Here is a 25,010-nt window from a genome sequence, read left to right as displayed (position 1 = left end):
AAAAAAATACTAAAATTTGTTTATTTATAATATTAAATACTTATATACACATACATATCAAATTCAGATCAGATCAGAAACTGTCTGTAATGGAATAAAGGTCTCGTTCTTGGCATCCTCTTGATGTTGTGACTGCAATGTGACACAGTGTTAACACAGAGCAGTATAAGCCCAGCAAATCTGATTCACGGTTTTAATCTGTCAATCGTCATCAAGGTTAAACGGAAGATCAAGAGCCATCATGCGTGCATGCAACCAACACCTCCGACACACACAACACAAGGGAACCGTTGCCGCAGCAAACAATCCCATCAAAACACTTCTAAACATAAATTTAAACAAGGACTAACAAACTGCACAATGGAATGTGAAGCAATGACTTTAAGGCAAACCTTCTCACATGGAGAACTGTGAGTGAACTGGGAATGGGGGGAAAAAAATTAAGTGCTTAAGAATGCATTGGCATGCAACTACATGAAGACAAATTATCTAAATTAGGAGAGTAGAAAAACGTTTGAGGCAAATGTGCCTGAAATGTGGCGAGTTTATAAAAGTAGGTTGATGATGTTTTCTTCGTTACATTTGAAATCAGATTGATGTGCCAAGCACTGGAGGCATGTTTTCTCAGAGGTTTGTGTGGGTGAAATTGGAGTAGGGGAAGGTTGTCACCTCCAATGCCTTCCAGCACAAGACCAAACATAATAGGTCAACTACCATACACACAGAGCTTTGCTCAATCTCATTAGCTGGCCATGTAGTCATTAACAACGTGACCTTTGGAAATAATTAACATTTTCCTTCCTTTGTGCCAACGGTCTCGTTGACAATTCTCCGTAGAGAGGAAATCTAAAGGTGTGGGGTCTGGAAAGCGTGCCTTTCGGGGTGACGACATAGGGTTATAGTGCACGCTGTCAGTTTTTAGGATTAAAAGGAGCATTTTCAGATTACACTAATCAAGGAAATGGGATTATCCCGGCTCCTTACTGGCTTGGCAGGGTGTCCGTGAGATTTGCCTCGTGGAGACTTGATGTTTCTCCTCTCATGAGGCAAGCCATGCTGTTTTCCCTCTCAGCCTCATAAAAAAAATCCAGCAGAATCCCAGCTAAGTCTGACCCCAGGGCTTTGCTTGTAATGCATGTGTCAACGTTGCAAATGGCCTGTCGAATGATGTTACACTAGACTGAACAGTCAAAGTACAATAATAGAGTTTGAATTTGTAGCTTGTTATGTGCAAGTGAAGTGAGTTGCAAAACAATAACCGGCTCATGCTCGAACGCACAAAGATAAAGAGATCCCTCACCACAATTGAGCTCCTAAAAACGCCCCTTTCAGCATCTACACTGTTATTCCTCATCCTTATGGCGTATTTTTCTTTATGCCTTACTTAGTTAGTAAGAAGAGAGAGTTTGTTTGTGTGGCACCACCAGGCCCCTACGCAATTCAGTCGGGTGTTTTTACTGGAAAAGGGACTTTTCCAGGGGAAATATTTTTCCCACTGCTCCCGATGGGAGCGCCATGGCCTTTCATGCATGTGGGGTGGGAACCTTCAAGTTCTCTCTTCCCAAAGTCAGCCTTGACAGGTGGTTTGGAAGAGCTGAGAGCAGTTTCACAGTTGCTCTTTGGTCTTTCAGTGGCAGTTTCAGCAGAAGACGCTGAAGTCTTAGATTAGCGGACAAGGCAATCCTTATCTAAAACAACCCCATTCTTGCCTCGTGACCTTTTTAGGAGCTCACATATCACAAAAGGTGGCGGGGATGAGCAAGCAAGATCTTAAGTCTCTGTGCAGACCACCTGGCTTGGACAGTGGCACATGCCATGTCCTCTTAAACCGGTTGCGTAACATGGTCCTGACGTGATACAGTAAAGTCCTCGTCCCTGTCCTTTAGCCTGATCTGTTCTTATAGAGCACAACGGCATGTGCCAAATGTCCTTTGCAAGGACTATTACAGCATGTTCCCTAACAAATCACCACCAGACACGGGCCAGGTGTTAAATCCTACAACTTACATACTCTACCAAAATGAACCCTACCTGATCTCTCTATGAGGCATCTAATTCAAATTCCCTGAATTTATTTGGCAAAAACCTTGATTGGGATCTCTAAATTGTGCTTATTGTCAAGGGGGACTCACCTCCACTATGTCCGAATTAGTCCGACTCTCATGGGGCTCATTGTACTCAGTGTATTTGAGCAGAACTTTGTCCATGTCGGTGCTGGCGTACTGGAACAGTTTATTAGTGGTGTTGAAGATGATGAGGGCGATCTCACAGTCGCACAGAACGCTCAGCTCGTAGGCCTTCTTCATTAGTCCAAACTTCCTCTTTGTAAACGTAACCTGATAAACAAAAGAACAAAGAGAGGGTTAAATTGGGATAGATTTGATACCTCTCGTTCAACGTCATAGACAAAACAAATTACTAGTTGGGCAATGATAGCATTAGGGTTTACATCGTAGGTTGATGGTTTGTTGTCAACCTTGTTGAAAAGACCAACAGAGATGGTAGATGCTTTTATCCATTGCAACTTACACTTGTACACAGTTCATGGTATACAGTTTATCAGTTCATACATACCCTGGGAATCGAACCCATGACCTTGCCATTGCTAACGCCATGCTCTTCTGCTTGTTCTACAGGAATGTTTATCAAATTTATGCAACTTATCTACAAGATTTCGCATCAGATTCACAAGGCAGCAAATTTTTTCAACAGGCAAGTAAGCTTACTGCTAATAGCATTTCTGTCCAAGCAATGCTTGTAACACACTACTCACACTCCTCCAACAGAGCAATATATTCTTGTGAGCTGATACAATCAAATATTAACTTTATTACCATGTTTTTCAAATGCACTTCTAATTTTTTTCATTGGCAATTTCATGACTTGAGTAAAAGGCCCCATCAAAATGAAATTGATTGCTAGAGTGTACAAGGTCCCATCCATCCAAAACCAAATTGTTTGACATGGTACTCTGGTTAGAGAGCTATCAGAGCTCTGCATGCCATGCTAAATTTAGACTGGGGAGTTCAAGGTGAAATTCTGCCCAGCACGCTTCACAAATTGACAGCCCCTGGGTGGCAGGGTTCATAGGATTGCTTTGGCTAATGATGACCCAGCATCACCTAGGCACGCCGGCAGCGTTGTGCACGTTCCATTTGGAAAGGACAGTTTCCCAAAGACACCATTTAAACCCTCACAGAACAAACTATCCATCTGTGATGAGATGGCAATGAAATTGAGTGTGAAACAGCCGCACAAAAACCCGAAGAACTCTCTTGGGCATCTGCCTGAAATATTCAAACTCTGGATTATTAAATTCTGGCATCAAAATGAGACAGAAAGGAAATGTTAGTGCTAAGAGTTGGCTTGTAGATGTGGAGACTTAATGGAGTTCTCAGATAGGTCTCATTAAAGCAGCAAATGTTTCTCCAGAGGAAGAATGAATGAAGAAACAAATTTGAAACAAATGAAGAGACAAATCCTGAAATACAGTAATAGTGCATTGCTCAGAGGTTGCTCTTTCATAACTCAAGAGTTTTCAATTATGTCTCAGAGAAGCATCAATTTTCACAATTTTTTCTCTTAAAATGCAATAAAACACAAATGGGATGTTGACATGTAGCATAAATGCATAGCTCAGAGGTTTATTCTTCATAACTCAACAGGGTTCCCACTTATGTCTCATTAAGTATCAACTTTGTCCCATATACATTTACTCAACTGGCAGACGCTTTCATCCAAAGTGACTTTGCATTCAAGGTATACATTTTATGATTTCATGCATTCCCTGGGAATCGAACCCATGACTTTGGCGTTGCTTTACTGTTTGAGACGGAGCTATTTCTCTCAAATGTTTCTCTTAAAATTCCTCAGGAGAAATAATAATACCAAACAGACTTGCATGCAAGAGTATAGATATATAAAATTAACATTTATCACAAAGCTCAGCTCATTTGGTTAAACTCTTGAGTGGAGACATATGCGAGATTACGGGGTTCTTTTTTTTTTAAGTTTTGAAAAGCAGAATGTTCTCAATTTAATCTGATTTCTGTCTAAGAGAAATAAAAGACATATTCAAAAGAATTTTCTTTCCTAAAAGAGTGTATACGTAAAGCATGCATGCATGTCAATGCACACCAGACATGCATGTGAAGCTCTAATTTACATGGTGTTGGTGGTATTTGTGTGTTGCTGATCCCTGTGCGTGAGTTCGGACGTCATGAACTCCAGCAGGGTGATCTTCTCACTCCTACCGCTCAGCACGCTGATGCTCTCACCTCCACATGATTTAGATTATACTCACACTCACACACACATGCACCGGGAGCGACAGATGTCTTACACATGCTCACTGAGACGCCCCCACACACACATACAGGCAAAAAAACGTTTGCCTTTCGCATGCTGCACGCATTCAATGTCATGTTCAGCCTGTCTTTACCTTAGATGTCTGAGTCACAAAGAAATTTTTTTTACATTTTCCTACATGCTTTCTGATGCTAAACTGCACTTTGAGGCTGCAGCTAACTTTACTCGACCGTGCTTTCCCTGTAAAGAAGCATGTAAGTTTATTTGCTGCGAGTTAAGACGTCGCACACAGAATATCCACGGAGAACTTCACCACAACACGGGAAAGGGTGGGCGCTGAGAGGGGGTTAATCATGCCACAGCACTGGGGGTCAGGAAGCACATTTTAGTGCATTTCCTGTCATAACAGGAAGGGTCCAATGGCTTCCCCTCCACAATGGCTTTGCCTCGGCTTCCGGCCCTATGCTGGTCATTGAAGGGGGGGTGGAGACAGGTGGGGGGGAGGAAACATAGATGACAGGCAGCCATTTATCCTGTGCCCTGAGCTGCTGTCCACTTGAACACTAAAGCATTGTTCAGAAGCAAAGAAAACACGTAAAGCAACAGGCTGAACACTTAACCTTTCTTCTAAGCACTTTACTGACAAAACCGCTGAGAAAAACGTAAAAAAAATGAGTAAAAGGTTACACAAAACCGCTGAGAAAAACGTACAATAATTTAAAAGGTTACTTTTTTTTTGTGCTGTATAGAGTTCTTGAGTTGGCTGAAGATCTTGATGTTATACTATTGGTCCTTCAGGTCAGCGATTTGGTTTCAGGGGGTTTTTAAAGATCTTGTATATACACTACAGTTCAATTTCTTTTATTTATTTAAAGAAATTAATACTTTTATTTAGCAAAGGTGACAATAAGCACAACTGTTTTCAACATTGATAATAATAAGAAACATTCCTTGACCGTCAAATCAGCATATCTGCTGAAAATTCAGCATTGCATCAAAGGAATAAATTACATTTTAAAATATATTCAAATAGAAAAAAGTTGTTTTAAATTGTAATAATACTTCACAATATTACTTATATTTAAAAATTTGTACCAACACCAAACTTTGAACGGTAATGTACATGCATGCCTTTATTTTTAAGAGTGTAGATCTAAAACATTAAATTCAAAATGTTAAGCTATCAATCAGAATTGAATTGTCAATGCCTTTTAAATTCTAATTTTGAATAGAGGTAAAACAGGATGCAGAATTAAAATTTCAATGTAATACCTGTAATTTTAACTCAAAAAGCAAAACTCTAAATGCTGGCTTGACAATCCCTTTATTTAAAAGTTTTTTTTTAAATGTTTCTAGATCAATAGACTCAAGAACTTAATTTCCCAGAATTCATCACATGTATTAAATCTCTTTGAACTGCAATTCAGAAAATTCTCCATCCTGTCACTCCAATTCAAATTCCAACTTGAGTTTAACTGAGTTCATACTGGCTGAAACCTGAAGACGGTGAGTTCAATTCTCATGGATACTTGACGGTTATTAGCTTGTTAAGAGCCAGCGCTCTGGTGGTATGACCTGCAGCTATCAGCGTTAGCCATGAAATTGAATAGTTCCCGCTCCAAACCATGATTTCATGTTTGGCCCCGCGTTCGAGCTCCTGCACAGCAGATGCCCAGATTTATACATGGTAAATATAAATTTTAAAAAAGCTGCAGGAACCTAATTTACAAAGTTCTGAATGAAATAAACCATGTAAACCCATGCCACAAAGTCACAACATTAGGCATGACAGGGAAAAGCTGGTTCGATCAGGAAGGTAAGAGGTTGATGTGCTTCTTAAGTGTTGTCAGATGCGGCTTCAGATCCTGCCTGCTAATAAGCCCGGGTGAGTAATAGTTTGGAAACCGCTGGTTGTGGTGAATGACACACCCGCTGGTAGAGGCATGGTTTCCTCTACTCCGTTACAAGCCTCAATTATTCAGACTCTCCACATCATATCCTCTAAGGCAGAGGCAATACATTTAATATTGCAATTAAAGAAGTATCAAAAACAGCAATTATGATGATTTAGGACAACCATATTTCACATTCACACACAAAAACGCAACACACGTGCAAAAACGAAAGCAGGCACTCTGAAGTGAGAATCTAGCTTGTGAGTGTCTTGTGACGCTGTCGTCAGAAGCTGCTGGCACTTCCTTAAGTGATGTATACTTTTGGTGTATGGGTGTGTGTGTGTGTGTGTGTGTGTGAGAGAGAGAGTGCTGAAGATTTATTGCATTCTCTGTGAAATGACGCCACATCTCCATTCTTTCCATCAAGATAAAATCTCTTTTTACCTGTCTGTTACGTTCGTCCATTATCCGCGCAATCTGAATCTTTTTCCTCCCCATTATTTCGGTCTCGTATTCCTTCCAATTCCAAAAGTACTGTACACACTTGTCTTCCTTCCTCTCTCGCTCCGATCCTCAACGCAGTCTATCCTCTTTGCTTGTTCCTCTTATTTCAAAGACTCCAGCGTTCGTTCCTGAACAGACAAGACAGAGAAAGAGACAGATTTTATCAGACTGATGTGTGATATCGCTCAGTGCATGAATGTGGGAAAAACAAGGAGAGTCTCGGTTAACAGCATACAAAATCAGGAGTTTTGGAAAACACAACTGATTTATAAAACATGTTTAACTTAGCAAAAAAAAAAACTTTAGAAACTTTAGAACACACATGATAGATAGATAGATAGATAGATAGATAGATAGATATATAGATAGATAGATAGATAGATAGATAGAACCCTACAAGCTCACACAGATGTGGCTGTGGTCGTCAGCGGCCTTCAGAGAACACAAGTACCCAGCTGAAGACCAGAGCAACCTGCACAAGAGGAAATAAAACTCAAGGGCAACCCACAATGCAAATAAGAGAAAGCAGAGAGCTTTGGGGAGCAGAGGTGAAATGCTCACACTCACAACGAGAGGGAGGGAAAACACGCGGCCTGTATAGAAACCGAAAATCAGCAGCAGAGATCTTCAGGGGGCTTCTCTTCTCTTCACTTAGACATGGTCAACAACTTGGCAATGTATGCATCAAGATGTGACCTTTTGATTATGCTTCAAATCGACTGATAAAAGCCAGAGAGATGTGGAGGATTTATGAAGGAGGGATGGAAAGAGCAGATGATACATCAGAAGAGGAAGTTACAGGAATTTTGTGACAGCTTTTCATTTGAATTTGAAAAGCATACCAAACGATAAAAGCCTCAGCAAGCTCCGCTCGGATAAGAGAGTATGGCAATAAAAATGGAAACTTACAGTAACTTCAAGACAGTGGAGATCAATTACTGAGCGTCTTTTGGAATGTGTAAAAACTAAATTCAAAGTCCCATAAAACACTATTTCTTATTGACTTTTATGGATCCCATTATATGTACTCAAGATCTAACTTAGCTTGTAGCGTGATGGACGGTCATGCAGTGAGCAACACCTTACATAACTTTAAGCTGTTCAGGACATGTAATCCATTAAACCCAGACTCAAAGAGTTCCCTTTAGCCACTGGGCCAATGATGTCCAGCTCACTCATCTCCAACTAACTGATCAGTCTGGTTATGTGTAGCGGTTTCATTTCAGGATTAGCCGTTCAAGCTGAAGTTATTCAAGGACATCTTGTACATGCTCTGGGGGGACATTGTTGTCTTGTTTAATGATAGTCATTTATGCAGTTCAGCGGCTATTTTTGAGCACAGAATCAAGTATCCAAATTATTTTTATTTTATGGCCAATAACCAGACTTGTAAACTACAAGAAAAGTTCTACAAAATATTATAAATATGCAATTGACAAGATGGTAACTGTTTAGCACATATGCAACCTGTAATATGAAAATCAATGCTTTTTTAAATGAAATAAATCAAATTAAAATAATTTGATCACATAAAATAATACAATTATTTTATTAATTATAATATAAAATAAAATAATTATAATTTGTTTATTTAACTATGGCAATAAAATAAAATGAGTAGCCCTAACAATCTACATAATGGCAATAATTAATCAGATGGATGTTAATATTTATTTTAAATATTAATATTAATATATTTTTTTAATTAACATATATTTTTCTGAACATTAAAAATAAAAGAAAATATAAAATAAATAGTACTAACATAATCTACTTGCAAAATAAAATTTAAAAAAAATAAATTAATTAAATGTAACAATCTACTTCCAATATCAGAACAATGCTAATAATAATAAAAAGCTAAAATTGGCTAATATTAGAAAAGAAAAGAGTACTAACATCCTGCTGCCAAAATCGGGCCAAGGCCAAGAGAATAAACAGGGAATTGCCAGGTAAATGTACTGAAATTGTGAACAGGCTCTCGGCAAAAACCCCACAGGAACTGGACATGCCGAGGCAAAATGGCTTAGAGGTCAAAGATGCTAGTGTGTTTACCCATGTGACGGAAAGATAAAGACGGAGAGAGACAGGCGTGGGAGGAGCCGCTGTGTTACTTGAGTAGGAGGGAGGGCGGCCGGTGCCAAGAAACCAAGAGCAGGGATCTCCAGAGAGTAATGTGCAACATTAAGTCACTTTGTTAATCTGCCTCTCTGCTTCTCCTGAGGGCAGCAGGAGAGGACAGATATCTCCTCGTCCCGTGAAGAGCGGCATGGTGCCACCGAAATAAAACAGTGCTGAGATAACACCTAGATATGACTGAGACAGTCTCCTGAGGGGCCATTAGACCCAGGACAACTTCCAGAGAAGGGCAGAAAGACCTCCTAGCTAGCAGCTAATGCTTTGCAAATTAGCTGTGGTAAAAGGGCAACCTGAAGGGGAATGTGACGCTCATGCCCACATAAGTAAATTTTGAACAAATCCTGTGTCTAACTGTGCGGTCAATGAATATGTATTAAAAAATGCCTCAGAGTAGTAGATTAGCAGTTAGCACAAATGCTAAACACAATGCTGCACATACCTTGCAGTTAGTGCAAATTCAAACCCATTTTACATTCATTTCAGATCCACCATGTCCTGTCCTTTTTCTACAACACCTGTCAACAAGATTTGTCATTTTCTGAAGAAAAAGTGCCTAGTAACTAACTCACTGCCACAATGCTAATGTCTTTTTAGCATGATGCTAAGTGGTTGCTACTGCTAGAGCATTCAATGTAAATTACCGTATTTTCTGGAAAATATGTCTCAACTGGTCAAAATTGCATTGATGAGAGAGAAAAAACACTGATAAGTCACAACAGTGTCACATTTTATTGTTACATTCAGAAATAACGTTAAAAAAACACTAAACATTTTATATTTTAGTTCCCCTCACTCCAATTAGTGGCAATTAATGCACCGAATTAAATATTAAATTTGGCTGAAATAGTATTTTCTTGTTAAACATTCTCTAATAATCTTAATTATTAAAATATTTTTTTTACAGTGTAGGTCCCACAAGAGTTATCACTTGTCAGGCTAAAATCATAAGTTGGATCAATTAGAAAAGCAATAGCACACCTCTCTTCAACAAGTTGTATGATTTGAGGTACAGTATTATTCACATTCAAAGCACAAACAGTGCAGGTTGTAATAAACAGGGAAAGTTCACCCAAAAATTAAAGCTGTCATTTATACATCCTCAAGTTATTTCAAACCTATACCAGTTTCTTTCTTAAGTTAAGCACAAAAGAAGATATTTTGAAGAATGTCGGTAACAATAAATGGAAACGTTGGCAACGGTACCCATTGATTTTTTAATAGTATGAAAAAAATTCAATGGAAGTCAATGGCAATTATTTGGTTACCAAAATTTTTCAGTGCCCAACAGAAAAAAACTAACTCATACAGGTTTGAAACAACTTGAGAGTGAGAAAATTATGAACTTTAACATTTTTTTTTGGTGAACTATCCCTTTAAGGTTAGGGGATCTCAAAACGTTAATAAAGACCTCAAATAAAGACCGCTAATAAATACCTCAAAAAGACAGAAATAAACAAAAGAAAACCCTCAAAAAGAATTTAGAGACAGCCTCTGGCATAACTTGGCTAATGTCAGTTAACAATTGAGATTGGAGCCTGTACAACTTCATTATCACCATCTTTCAGGGCATCTGAAATGCGGAAGAAGTGCCAGGCAGCGGAGGAACTTGTCGAAGCACGTCGGAGCAGATCCTCAGAGCTCTTGGCAGACCCCAGAGGTGTCAGACAGCTGACTCTGACTCGAAGGAGGAAGCATCTCTCTGCAAACAACACCCATCAGCTAGCACAAATGGACATAATGACAGGAAATCTTCACAGACGGCCTCATAAGGAAGTGACATCATTGAGAAGAAACAATAAAAGATGCCTCTTCCCATAAACTGCTCCACAATGCGGAAAATGAGAAGTACCAACAAATCTCATGGTTCAAAAGGGCATGATGAGTTTTGCTGTGATAAAACTAATATTAAAACTAATACTATTTCCTTTGCATCGTCGGTTTAAACCAATCACATTCAATGTGAAGTACAGATTCATTTTTGTGAATATTGCAGGTGAAGGCAAACTACATACCGGTTGCTAGGGCATTGCTATGCGTTTGCTAAAGTGTTCGGAGCGATTTTAAGCACAATGCTACAGTATGCAGTTGCTAGAGTGTTGTTATGCAGTAGCTAAGGTGTACTGAGCGGTTTTAAGCACAATGCTATAGTATGCGGTTGCTAGGGAGTTGTTACACGGTTGCTTAGATGTTTTGAGTGGTTTTAAGCACAATGCTACAGTATGAGGTTGCTAGGGAGTTGTTATGTGGTTGCTAAGGTGTTCTGAGCGGTTTTAAGCACAATGCTACAGTATGTCACTGCTAGGGTGCTGCTATGTGTTTGCTAAAGCGTTCTGAGCGGTTTTAAGCACAATGCTTCAGTATGTGGTTGCTAAGGTGTTCTGAGTGTTTTTTCACACAATGCTACAGTATGTGGTTGCTAGGGAGTTGTTATGCAATTGCTAAGATGTTTTGAGTGGTTTTAAGCACAATGTTACAGTATGTAGTCACTAAGGTGTTCTTATGCAGTTGCTGAGGTGTTCTGAGTGAATTTTTGCAAAATGCTATGTGGTTGCTAGGATATTGTTATGCAAATTAATGTTGTTTAGCACAATGCAATGTGGTTGCTAGGGTGTTCTTGGTGGCTACTAGGGCATTACTATGCAGTTGCTAAGGTTTTTTTTTTTAGCACATTGTCCAATTTATTGTCTAATGACTTAGAAAGTAATAGTACATTAATGATTTCATTTGTGAACGTAGCACTAGCGATGTTTAATACTTTAGTTTAGGGGGTTATCCAGGGATAAGCAGTAGTAATAGAACCTTAGCAAACACTGCCAGTCAACCAACCTCAACAACCCAGTGGTCTTCAAATACATGCTCGAAATGTTCAAGAACATTCGTTCTGCCAGCTATCCCCCGGCTGTATTTCATGGAGAGGACTGCTACATCTCTTTGCTGTCTATCAAGGGAGCATGCTACAGCTCAGAGCAGCGGCCGCCAAGAGACTGTATCAATCAGTGCCGGAATGGGGACAAGTCACTCTCCACCCCACCCTTACGGCTCGCCTCAAAACTTCCCAAGGACAAAGAGGAGACAGCGTCTGTCTTTCTCAATGAGAGCACACGAGCTGTGGAGGTTAGTCGTACCACAGAACGAGACCAGCTCCCAGACGCCCCGCTACATTCCCATATCCTGAACCCACGGCTCCTGGTGGAGCGCTATGCGTGAACAGCCGTGGGCCATGTGAGTCCAGGTTGATGCTGTCCACTTAGCGCGAGATTAGAGAGATCTGACTTTGGCTCACACTCCAAAAAAATTTTAAAAAAAAAATTCAAAAAAAAAAAAAAAAAAAAAACCTACACACCGTTAAAACTCTGAACATGAATCAGAGTTATTATATTTAAAAATACAAAGAATAAATAAATGAAATAAAAACTTAAGGCACAAACAAAAAAAAAAAACGAACTAAAATCATAAAAATGTATATATATATATATATAGATATATATATATATTGTATTTTTACTTCTTTTTATTTCAGCTAATTGCCAATGCAACATTTCTGATTTTTGTTTAGAGTGCTAAAATAAATAAAACTGAATAAACCAAAAATAATAAATTTAAAAAATAACAAAAACTATATAGACATAATTTTAAAAAGCTACTATGACATTTGTAGTAGTTTTTTTTGTACAAATTAAAGTGAAAAAAGAAAACAAAAATGAAAAAGAATTCAAAATATTAGCAAAAACTAACAGTATATCAATGAAACTAAAATAGAAATTCTCTTTTAATTAAGCTTACTGGCACATATAAAAATTTTATAGCATAAACCTCAGAATTATATTACATTTATGCTTAAAACAAGAAAAAAATGCCAATGGGGTAAAAAAAATTAAGAAAAATAAACTAATTCAAGACATTTTCTCGGAAATCACGTTTAGCCTAGCCTGGTATGCTACACTTCCTTATATGCCCAAATCAATGGAAAATCTCAAATTATGTCCTAGTTCTTTGCAGGACTTTCAGCGACCTAATTACAAAAGCTTGCAATCACTGTCAGCTACGATCGAGCTATTAGCAACAATTCGGTTAATATTCTGGAGAATAACTCAAAACTATGACAGCGAGAGCACAAGGCATTTTGGTGCTTTGCTCATAGTCGGTTGCTCATTTGCATGGCTTCCTTTTGCTGTGGAGATGTGTGTCACACAGCTGTGTTCTCACAGTGTGTGTGCGCCGCGTTTGCGCTTCACCGCTAACCGATACACACTGCCAACTGAAACTCTGTGGCCATTCGTAGCCACATGCTAAGATATCACTTCTGTTTTCTGTTACATTATTTTAAAAGCAGTGCATTCATGACATTAATACTCTGCTGCTCAATATGTCCTCTTTTAAATCTACACCTTAGCTAAAATCAAAAATGAAAATTTTGATCCATTTTTTTTTTTTTTTTTTACAATATACACTGTTAAAAAATGAAAATGTGCAGTTGTTAGCATAACGAGTTAATTCTACCTGATTTGACGCATACATTTAGGAAAGATAAATGAAAGATTTAGGAAATCGTAAGAAATTCTTTCTTTGATTTGAACAAGATGGGCTGTACTAGTTATAATAAATAAATATATAAATAAATAAATAAACAAACAAACAGGAAATATTAAAAATCAATGTTACTTTGTAAAAAAATTATGAGAATGAAGAATGATATGAGGCACAAAACTGGTACATATATGTAAGAAATTGATTACTGCAATTATACAATTTTAGCATCTTAATCCATAAATATTAGTCCACAGATTGCCACAACTGACCAATCAGAATCAAGTATTCCAGAAAGTGACAGTAAAGACATTTATAACATTACAAAACATGATCATCTATTTCAAATAAATGTTCTATTCAAAGAATCCTGAAAAAGGGATCATGGTTTCCAAAAACATATTAAGCAGCACAATTGATTTTAACCTTGATAATAATAAGAAATGTTTCTTGAGCAGCAAATCAGCATATTAGAATGATTTCTGAAGGATCATGTGACACTGAAGACTGGAGTAATGATGCTGAAAATCCAGCTTTGCCATCACAAGAATACATAACATTTTAAAATAAATCAAAATAGAAAACTGTTATCTAAAATGTTAATAATATTTCACAATATTACTGATTTTTTGATCAAATAAGGGCAGCCTTGGTGAGCATAAGAGACTTCTTTCAAAGGTTTTTAAAAATCTTAAAGGCCCCAAACATTTGAACACTAATTTACATTTACAACAATAATGTAAAGTTATTACATTAGCAAAATCTATCAGTAACAATAATAATAAATATAATGTGAATTTATATGGCAAAGCAGACTGTATATTATTTGCCGAGAGATGCATACTTGTCCTGCTGTTAGCAGTTCATGACTTAGCCACGGACCTGTGATCGATATCCTTAAGTGTTTTTGTCAGGCTGCCCGACGTGGAGAACAGATCTTGCCAGTTAGTTGGCCCTGACATCAGAGCGAGTCTCACAGTGTAGGCTGATCTCTCCGCTCCTGGCACTCGGAGCCGCTGGCAGCGTGTACGGGACCGCACTCTCACGCAGCAGGTAAGTGACCTGAAGAAAGCAGGTGGCCGTTTCTACCTCTGATCCTTTGAATTACACCCTGAAGTTTAATATTTCATTTTGGGTTTGCTTAAATCCTTAACCTTAAGTACGAGCACCAGTAATAGTGATGCTTTCCTATCCCTCTTATTTTGCAACGTGGAAGTAAGCTATTTTCTGTGAATGTGCGAGACTTGTGTGAAACATTATATATTACTACTACAAGAGATGATAATGTAAACAATGATTGTTATTATTATGAGTGACTTTTTGCGACTATTTAATCATGACAATTTCAGCACACAATAAAATGTAATGCCGAGAGAGTTGCACATAGAAACATTCTTTAGGATTTATCTTAAGAAACGTTCTTAAGATTTTCGTGAATCTGGCCCCTGAAGTTTACAGGCTGGATATGCTTCACTAGATCTGTTTATCTCACAGTATCTGCATCATAAGAATTGGATTTGATCTTGCAGTGGGGTCTGGAGGTCTGGGTGTGGGTGTTTACAGCAGCATGGGAATGATATGATGGGGAGGAAGTGACGTGGAAACTCAGGAGCATTGTAAACCAAACCAGGATGACAGCAGGTATTCAGCTCGACGGCCCCCTCAAACTCCCCCTCGCAGACTTCCTCTACCAAATATACTGCACATGTAAACGCAGCAGAACCAAAAATAAAATGATGAACTTTTTACCTTGAACAACAAAAGCAGTGGCTGAAATTGATGGCTCATCACAACTGAGACAAACATTGTCTACAAGTGTCAAATCAGAGGTGTTGTGGGATATGCAACTTCAAAAACCAACATATTTTATTTAAATTACAGCTATCAATGCTTTCTGTGACTTCAAATGCAGAACAGAGATGCTAGTCTTCTCTAGACACTCATTTTGAAAGTAAACCTCATTGTGGGAATGGGCGGAAAAACTCTGACACATAATCAAAGAACAAACTTACATGACTCGAGCAACATAGTCAGGCCTAAAAAAAGACCACAAACATGCAAGTTTGCTACAACCAAACATGGATTGCACCTCTGTAATTTTGAGGATGGAGAAAAGTTGAGGTCAGTGCTATATTTAAAGTGTTAGTTCACCCAAAAATGAAAATTCTGTCATTAATTACTCACCCTTGTGTTGTTCCAAACCCGTAAGACCTTCGTTCATCTTCGGAACACAATTTAAGATATTTTTGATGAAATAGAGACGAAAATGTGGAATAAAGTCGTTATTTTTGTTTTCTTTGCGCAAAAAAGTATTCTCGTAGCTTCGTAACTTTACATTTGAACCACTGATGTCACACGGACTACTTTGTCGATCATCTTGGTACTTTTCTGGACCTTGAACGTTTAGAACAACACGAGGGTGAGTAATTAATGACAGAATTTTCATTTTTGGGTGAACTAACCATAACTAGCGAACTACTACACCATATAGCACAGCCTAGAGTGTCTTAAAAGGATAGTTCGCCCAAAAATAAGAGTTCTGTCATTATTTACTCACCCTAATGTTGGGCCAAATCTTTTCAAAGGAACACAAAAGAAGATATTTTGAAGAACACTGGAGTCCAAACAAAATTGAACCCCATTGACTTTCATTGAATGCTGTGTTCTACAGAAGGTTTGGACCAACATGTAAATTTTCAATTTTGGGTGAACTTTCCCTTGCTTTTCAGGAGATACTACAACTTTTAATTGAAATATTGTGTTATTAAGCCAATATAGTAATATACTAACTCTTCCCTGGCCCCTAATAGGTAAACTAAGGTTAAAACTTGCGTGTTGTAGTAGCTGTTAAGCATGTATTTTAGCACGTCTGGAACACTGTATTGACCAATCTGTATCCAGAAACAAAGCAATCAGATTTATAGAATCACAAAGAATGACTTCAACTCCTGCTGTCAAGCTTTGGCAGTAACCGTCCTTCATCAGCTGGACTTCTGTAAGACCTCAGGAGGTCAAGAATGTCCATTTGTCCTTTGAGAGACACCTGGCTTGGGATTCTTGCACTGTTTGAAATCTGTCAGTGTACAGATGTCATAACAACCCATTCCAAAAGGTGGACAGACAGAACCAGGAGCCCAATGAAACGGCTGACTATCCCGTTAATGGGAATATCTGGACAGGCTTCCAGTGCCGTGTTACAGTGGACGCAGTATCTGTTACCTCAGAGCCGACAAGTCACATCTTAAATACTAACCTCACACTAAACTATGAACACATGATCCACTAAAAATATCCCCAGACGCACGCATCGAGCAAGGCTGATTAACACTATATACGGCCCACCATACAAAGAGTTCTCTGTGTGAAACCTCCTCACTGGAGGATGTAACGCAGTGAATTAAGCATTTTACACCAGTGACAAAGATAGATTACATGACAGGGGGAAAAAATCTGAAGGTTTTTTTTGTGGCAAAATCAAGCTATGCCGAAAAACTGCTTTGAGAGCAAGATCAGCAAAGCCACAGACCAGGAGAGCTTAGGTTTCATTTATGAGCTTTTCTAGGGTTAAAAACCAGGTTGAGTGCAAAAATAATGAACACTCGATTTCTGCATTTACAATGAATCCATAAGAATCCATATTTTATAAATATTTTATTTTAAAAAGTGATATTTTATAAGTGTTTTATTTTATAGTCATATTTATATATTATATATTTACATATAGGTAGGCCTATATTATAAGTATATTTACACTTTTTGAATGTAAAACTTATTTTAGTGTTTTATAATGCATATAAAATAAAAAAATAAATATCTAAATCTATATATCGCTATTATATATATTATTTTTTTTTTTTTAAATCTTAAGGAATAAGTGTATATATATATCATTTTTGTTGAATATATATTTTTTAAATGTTAAATATTTACATTTTTGGTTTTGAATAAAAAATATATATATATAACACTTATAAATTTCATATATTTTCCATATATATAAATAATATTTTTATGTAATATTTATATCTCACTTTATATGTAAAAACAAATGCAGTACATAATGCTTATACATTTTTGTTTAAATATATACTGAATAGTTTAGAAATTTGTCATTATAATATTTGTAAGTTTGCATAAGTAAACCTGGCTTTTATATGATGACACTGAACATTTTTTTCAAATGTCTTCATTCAGGAGGTATAAACAGCCCAGCTGTTTTTGTCAAGAACGATGATGGTGACATACTTTTGAGATTTTGCTGCATTTCACTCAGTGGCTAATGAAGAAAACCAAGGAAAGTGCCATGGAGGTCTGACCAGCACCAGACCACCCAGCAGGATAACCTACACAACTCATATTGACTGCACTCGTCTACATATATGCTGCTACTAGCTGTTAACACCACAATTACAACTTCATCCCATCCAAGCCCTTTATGAAACTGCTGGTTTTTCCTTAATACGACAAACCGACGAAGCTCCTGAAACTAGCTTTAAAATCATCACCAGGCCTCTCATAACATCTAAATCGAGAGGTTTTTGCATGGTTAGCTTTTCCAAATGATAAAATACATCAACGTTAGCTTTACTTACGATATTTATTCATTAACGTCTCACCATCAAGTGACTCCGTCCACAGCTTGTGCGAAAGAAAGCACAGTGGCTGTTGTTGTCATAATTTATTGCTGTTAAGTTGTCATCATTCACCACTAACTAATGCAATCACACGTCAGGTTTATAGTTTCCTGATGGCAATAAACAGATGAAGTGTGTGCCATACTTTGAGAGGCACACTGCAGAGTCTTCAGTGCATGGCACACGTTTCCTGTTTGTGTACAAGCATTTTAACTCATCTAAAGCTTCTCTGCATTAAAAAAAATCATGCGTATTTGTTCCTTCTTGCCACTCTTTCAATACTAAATACTAAAACACTCTCACAAAAACGCCACAATGAATGTTATTAAGTATAGGGAGGAGCACTAAGCTTTCCTGGATCACATTTTGCCCTTTGGTCATTATTATTGTACAAGCACCAGCGGAGAGCACTTCTCTCATCTAAACGGCTGGGAACCCCATCCTGGATATTCCAGGTTAACTGTTAAGCCATTAGTTTCGGTTAGCACTGCCATATAAAATAACTTGTTTACAGTTCTCCAATTACCACAGCGGAGTATAAATAGAGATGCTATGCACATAATTACACCATTTTGGAAAAGTTGTTTGTTTAGTGTTAAATAAAGCATGCCAGACAACATTTAAAATATGAAAAAATAAATAAATAAAAATACAAAATTAGTACTGCCAATGCAGATATTTGGATTTCTAAAAGCACAGTTACTTGTTATACTGTTCCATACTACAGTAGTACATACTATTATTTTATATTCTGAATTTTAAACTATACGATTCTCATATTTAATGTTATATGACAAACTATTATATATATGACTAAAATTACTTGTAAATGATTCTATTCTATGATTTTCTATTACTTTTTAAACTATATTACAGTATATAATTACTTCAACTATACTAGTATTACTTGTAAAACCATGTATAGTATTTTCTATTCTATTACTTTTTAAACTGTACTATTCTAGTATATATTACTTATACTATTCTAGTATACTTACACTGTTCTATATTACACTAGTATATAGGCTACTATTCTACTGATTGTTAAACTATACTATGTTATTCGACACTAACTAGTCGCACTATTCTATTAACCACAAAGCTTCCAGTTGTGACAGTTCAACTTACTTTGTAATGCATGAGGGTGTCAGGTCCAGAAAGCATACATGCGCTGGTGTTAATGGTCAGACACGCACCGGTCCAGAACTCTTCACGCGCGCTTCAAATCCAGAACCGCGTCAAAGCGCTTCATGTGCGCGTCAATGTGAGAATGATCGCTGAACTCCGCGTCTCTCATTGGTTTTGACACATGCAGCGATGGAAGCAAAAGCGTTTTTTAAATAACAAGAACAAACAACTGAAGATGTCCAGAGTTATCCTGGGTTGATCAGTGTTGTTTGAGGTCTCCTCTAGTTTACTGACACGATCCTCACGAGCGTCTGTGCGTCACACAGAAGAGAAGAGAATAATTCTGTCTCGCTCTCTCTTTGAACAGAGGGCGGGGCTAACGCGTACAGTAACTCACACCCGCACGCGCGTGACGCGACGCGTCCTAAAAGAACGCTCTTACTTTAATCACCAAAGCGTCAGTCGCGTTGCGTCTTTAATTATTGCACTCAAGAGTTTATATCGGTTTTCATTTTTTCCAGTTATTTGAAGGGAAACTTACCGTACTTAAAGTTACCAATTTTTCTGTGACTATCTTTTATTTTTAGTTTTTCTTCATCTGATTCAATTTACAAAGTAAATTAAATAAATAGCCTACATGTTAAATAATAAGATCATAATATTCAATAATGAATAATTGTTACAACCAATACTCTAATCGTTATAGCCTATGAATATATTTATAAGTTCATATAATTACTATTATTGGTTAATTTACGGTATAACTTTATAATAGCCTAATTATTAAATTGAATAATAAAACTAAATGGCTTAATTAATTAAGCATACAATGTCTAATTATTATGTTTAAGTATATAATTTAAAAATACAACCAAATATTAAATACATTGAATAATTTATATTAAAAAATAAACAAGACAAATGTAATTTATTGACTTAGAATAAATTATTCTTACCAATCACTTGCTCATAACCTTCTGTTTCAGCTTTATTATCTTCTCCCTCTGAATCTTCACTGTTTTTGTGTCTCCATCAAATGGGTATTTTTGGCTTCGGGTCCTTCGTTTGGCACCTAGAAAAAAGAAATATTCATCAAATTATATGAATTAGTTATTAGCCTGGGGAATAATCACTGAACATCGGAAATACACATTAAAACGCATCAGTGCGGCAGCGATATGTGTCTCTGTGACTCATCAGCGCACACTAGTGGCGGGTTGTAGTATTACACCTCAATGAATCCAGACTTACCACACATCCTTTCAATAACCATAACAGCTCGATCAGAGGGCTTATGTATTTGTTCATTCGGCTGAGACCAGGTCTGTTAAAGGCTTTTAAAGTTTATCTCGATAACTGAGCATTAGGGAGAGAGCGGAAACAGTTTAACCACTCTTGTCCAAGAAAAGCTATGTGCGTGTTTTAATAAACACAGAACTCTGACAACCCTTTACCTTTACAACCCTTTTCCTGGCAGGCCACTAATGCTGACACTCACAAAGGAACATGGGCACTCTGAGGGGGGCATGTTTTTCATTGAACAATTTCCCCTGGAGCTGCCAAGTGCGGGTAAAGGTAAAACCTCCATGTGAAGTTTAGCAACTTTGAGCGTAATCTTAAGTGTCTGTGAAGATTTGGTGGTGGTTATTAGGATTTTGCAATTGTTTGTGTTTTCTAAGGCTACGTTCACACTGCAACTAAATTCGGTTGTCAATCACGTTTTAGTGCTTAATCCTGTTCTATACACACACACTTCAGTCATTTACCGGAGTGACAACTGCATTCTACAACTCCCGAAAAATTCAGGTAGGCTATAATAACCGCATTTACAGAAACCACATTTACACTTTTACGCAGTGTGTACGGAACCGAAGTGAACAACTAGTTGTTAATGACTAATTCACCCCCCTCAGTTGTCATGAAGGGCAAAATTAGCTATATAGACCAAAATCATTTTTGAACCAGGCTGTTTTTTCTGCTGTTGGGCATTTTAACATGGGGAGTCTATGTGATTGACTCCCTTTTGCAGCCAGCCTCTAGCGGCCAGTTGATGAATTACAGTTTAAGTCACTTCCTTGTTGGCTTCACGAGAGAGAGCGGGAGGTTGCCGCTTGATTTAAACGCGTAGGCTATCATTTGCGGTGCAAGAAATCAAATGGAAGGAGGTACATTAGTGTTGCCAGATCTTGCTATAAAAACCAGCAAATAAGAACAAGCCCATAATCAACTTAATTCCAAACGCATTAACTTAGAAATAAGTAACATGCCAAAATATCGCGATCTGCACCTGCCTACTTTAGGCTATTGACTCTATAAAATGGATCGCTCTTTAAGCCGAGCCCAAAGACACATATTGCCTCGCTTATATGCTAGCTAATAAGTGGACATGGCGACACTTAAAGAGCACGCTCTGCAAACCTTCCAAACATAAACAAAATACAACGTCTCTGTCGACGGTGGTTTAGTTAAAATCGCCTAACGTAACGCGTTACTTTGGTCAAAAATAGCGGATACCAAACGCATGAGTCGGCAAAACATTGCTATTACCATGATGTCAGTCATGGTCATTTTGAGAGTGAGTTCTGTTCCGTACAAACACGAAACTATAATTTAGGGAATTCACTTCCGTATTTAAATGCGGTGTCACTGAAACTTAAGTGTGTATGTAGACTAAGATGAACACATTTCCATGAATGCTTGATAAAAATCAGATGAAAATGAGTAACTCTGCAGAGATGCACCATGCATTTTACCTGCAGTCATAAAAAATAAAAAACAGAAAGACAGACAGCTAGTCCCCAGACAAAAGATAAAATAGTCTGTCTTGAAGCACACTTCAAGTTCTGTTTTAAAGCAAAAAACAGATTTGAATTAAAAATACAAATATTTTTACTTTTTTTGGACAAAGTGAATATTTTTGAAGGTGTCTTTCTGTATTAATTGAATAGCAGATTGAAGGAAGAACTCACACAGGTTGGGAATGACATGAGGGTCAGTAAATATTGACCAAATTTTCATTTTTACTAAAACAATTTATTTAATATGAAGTTTCCTGTCAAGTACCAGTCTTTTTGCTCAATCCATTTTGTTGTAACTGCTGCAAAATTATTTAATGCGATCCCAGAGGAATTGTTAGTAAGAATCTCAGGCTATTCGTGTCTAACCCATTCACAGAGGGCTTATGTAGTTGTTTGCATGTGTCGCTGAGTCCACGGCTCACGGCTAGACACCTGTAATCCACAACTCATAATACAGAATACAGAAAACATGCTTTCTATTGTTGTAGCTCACACTCTGGTTTCACTGGGGGAGACCTAGCGTGCAAAACTCACTTCAAATCGTGCTGCATTATGCTGCTCACCTGACGAGTTCTCAGGCATTGATGTCTGTAAACCTGCCCTAAAGGCACGTCAACCCAGAGTATGTTACATAAACTGATATCTATGCTTACAGGTATGCCTTTTAAAAATATATATCTCATATTACACTACATTATGCCCAAAATGTTACATTATATTTATGATGTTGCATAAAACCTATGTACAAAAGCGTAAATACAGCATCAAACAAAAAGAAAAATGAATAATCAAATTACAAATTGAGACTCCACCTTCTCCAAAAAATATTTTTAAACTATGTAAGAAATTAAACTATATATGAACTATAAGAGAAATTGTTTTGGTGTTTATAACAAAGAAAAGCAATGTTTTAATATATTTATAAATGATATAATTTATGTATTTTGTATATTTATTGTGTGTGTGTGTGAAAAGCCATGTTTTTATATATTTTTGTTATATAATTTATATATTTTGTATATATATATTGAGTGCGTGTACACACATGCACACACACACACACACACACACATATTATATATATAAAATACGTATAACTTATATAGTGTAAAAGTAGTAAGAATTATAAGAGAACATTTTTTGGTGATGTTATATTTGTACATTATATAATTAATATATTTTGTATATTTTATGTATTATGTATAATTTTTTTAATATATTATATACACACACATACATAACTATCCACAGCCAAAATATATATATATATTAAAAAAAAAAACTAATTAAACCCTAACCGTTTTTCAAATAATTTTGTTAATTTTGTTTATAAAAAAGTAATGTTTAATTTAATCAATTGATGTCTCAGTTGCATTGAATGATGCCTTTTTACTTTATATTACTTAAATTATCAGACTCTTTTATCCAAAGTTTTGAACAAATATAGCAACGCAATTAGAATACAACATTCTATTAAAATACGCAAGCTTAATACACCTTCTACTATAGAGTCAAAATAGAAACTCATGCAGTAAAAACTGAGCACGGTGCAGCTGAACATGCAAATCTTGCTGCATTGACGTTCAACATCCAAAGTGGGTCATTTTGCGCTTCCTCCTCAAACACATTTAGCTTTTTTAGAGCATCAACCATCGGGACAGCCAGAGAGTCTGAACTGTATAAACACTGGCGCAAACACTCACACTCAGTACATAAGGATAACATTATCACGGCTTCTTGTTTTGAAACCGAAGCTTTAAGAGGAGAAGGCTGCAGTGGTTGTGGGCAGGAATCGGTGGTTTCGTGGGCACCTCAAATGCCCTTGATGTGCCTTTCATTTTCTCAAACACTCTTGATGGATACCCTACAGCTGTGGCCTTTATAGAGAAAGAAACAAGAGGATCTAGCACCAGTAAAAAACATTCGTTTGGGGAGATGTGCACACTAATTCAATTCTAATCTGAACTCATTTATCATTTTGTTTCAATATTATGTACACTTGTATCAAACACACAAACTGGAAATAACGTTTACATATAAAATATACTGTATAAAAAAAATGTAAATAAAACAAAGATTACCTAAATTGGCGTTCCCTGTCGAAAATGACTGACCTTTTAAAAACCACTTGTAAATCTCTTAGAAAACGAGTTGACAGAAATTGAAATCCAAGATTTGGTAATAATATAGAATGTATCTTTTTGTCAGCTTGTTTTCTTAAAGTTAGCACAGGTTTTGTATTTCTATTTGGAACTGGATGATTGTCGGCCTCATTGAACTGAGCTTATGCGCCTCAGTTTTAAGTAAAAAAAAAAACAACAACATTATTTGTGGATAATTATGGCAATATTCACTCAAAAACTGAGGTGCATAAGCACAGATAAATGAGGCCGACGATCAATCAGTTAAAAAAAGAAACACAAAGCCTGTGCTAATTGAAAGAAAACAAGTTGTTCGGTAATAATATAGCATAATGAGAGATTTACAAGCAATTTTTGGTAGGCCAGTCTTTTTTTGACTGGGAACACCACAAGTGTAACAAGGTAACAAAAAGCTCAAAAATTAGCCAACATTTTTTTGGGAACTTGTCAGTCAGTCAGTAAGTTTTAGTTTAATGGGATAGTATTAACTAGCATTTTTGGGAAAAAGACAATGTTGGTTAAACATAGTGGCTTGATAAAGTCCTCAAACTATCCGACAAAGAAAGTAACATTCACATCAAAGCTTTTTTTGTCATAAAAGAAGCCGTAAACAAGCTTGACACAATATTAGTCAACGGCGATCCTCTCCAGCATTCATCTCCTAGACAAACATATCTATTTATGAAGGAAACCATGTCCCGAAAAAAAGCTCTAAATTTGTATCTTTCTATTTCTATTCTCAGGTCCGCATTCCCCAAACGAGACGTGTTGAAACACTGTGTCATGCTAGCACACACACTTTATTGCCTTATGTTCGACCACAGACACGTCATTTTTTCGGCAACGTCAAGCAATTGTACAATTTGGACAGTTTTTGGTGTGGGCCAGTCTTTTTAAAAAAAAAAAAAAAAGATTGTTAAAATGTCAAAAAAAGGC

At 36.9% G+C, this 25,010-nt stretch overlaps 1 protein-coding gene across 1 annotated transcript in view; it reads right to left on the bottom strand.

Moving 5' to 3' along the window:
- mef2ca (myocyte enhancer factor 2ca) overlaps positions 1–20,207 on the bottom strand; it is a 33,785-nt gene extending 13,578 nt beyond the window's left edge. The window contains exons 1-3 of the mRNA XM_016576413.1: positions 20,092–20,207; positions 6,648–6,835; positions 2,133–2,336 (exon numbers count right to left, since the gene is read on the bottom strand). Coding sequence (XP_016431899.1) covers positions 2,133–2,336; positions 6,648–6,701 — 258 coding nt within the window. The 5' untranslated portion in view covers positions 6,702–6,835; positions 20,092–20,207. The remainder of the gene's footprint in view (positions 1–2,132; positions 2,337–6,647; positions 6,836–20,091) is intronic.
- Between the last annotated feature and the right edge of the window lie 4,803 nt (positions 20,208–25,010).

The sequence above is a fragment of the Sinocyclocheilus rhinocerous genome, unplaced genomic scaffold, assembly GCF_001515625.1.
Source record: "Sinocyclocheilus rhinocerous isolate Xijiao unplaced genomic scaffold, SAMN03320098_v1.1 scaffold623, whole genome shotgun sequence".
In the NCBI taxonomy this organism is placed as follows: domain Eukaryota; kingdom Metazoa; phylum Chordata; class Actinopteri; order Cypriniformes; family Cyprinidae; genus Sinocyclocheilus; species Sinocyclocheilus rhinocerous.
This window is presented reverse-complemented; position numbering and strand designations above follow the sequence as displayed.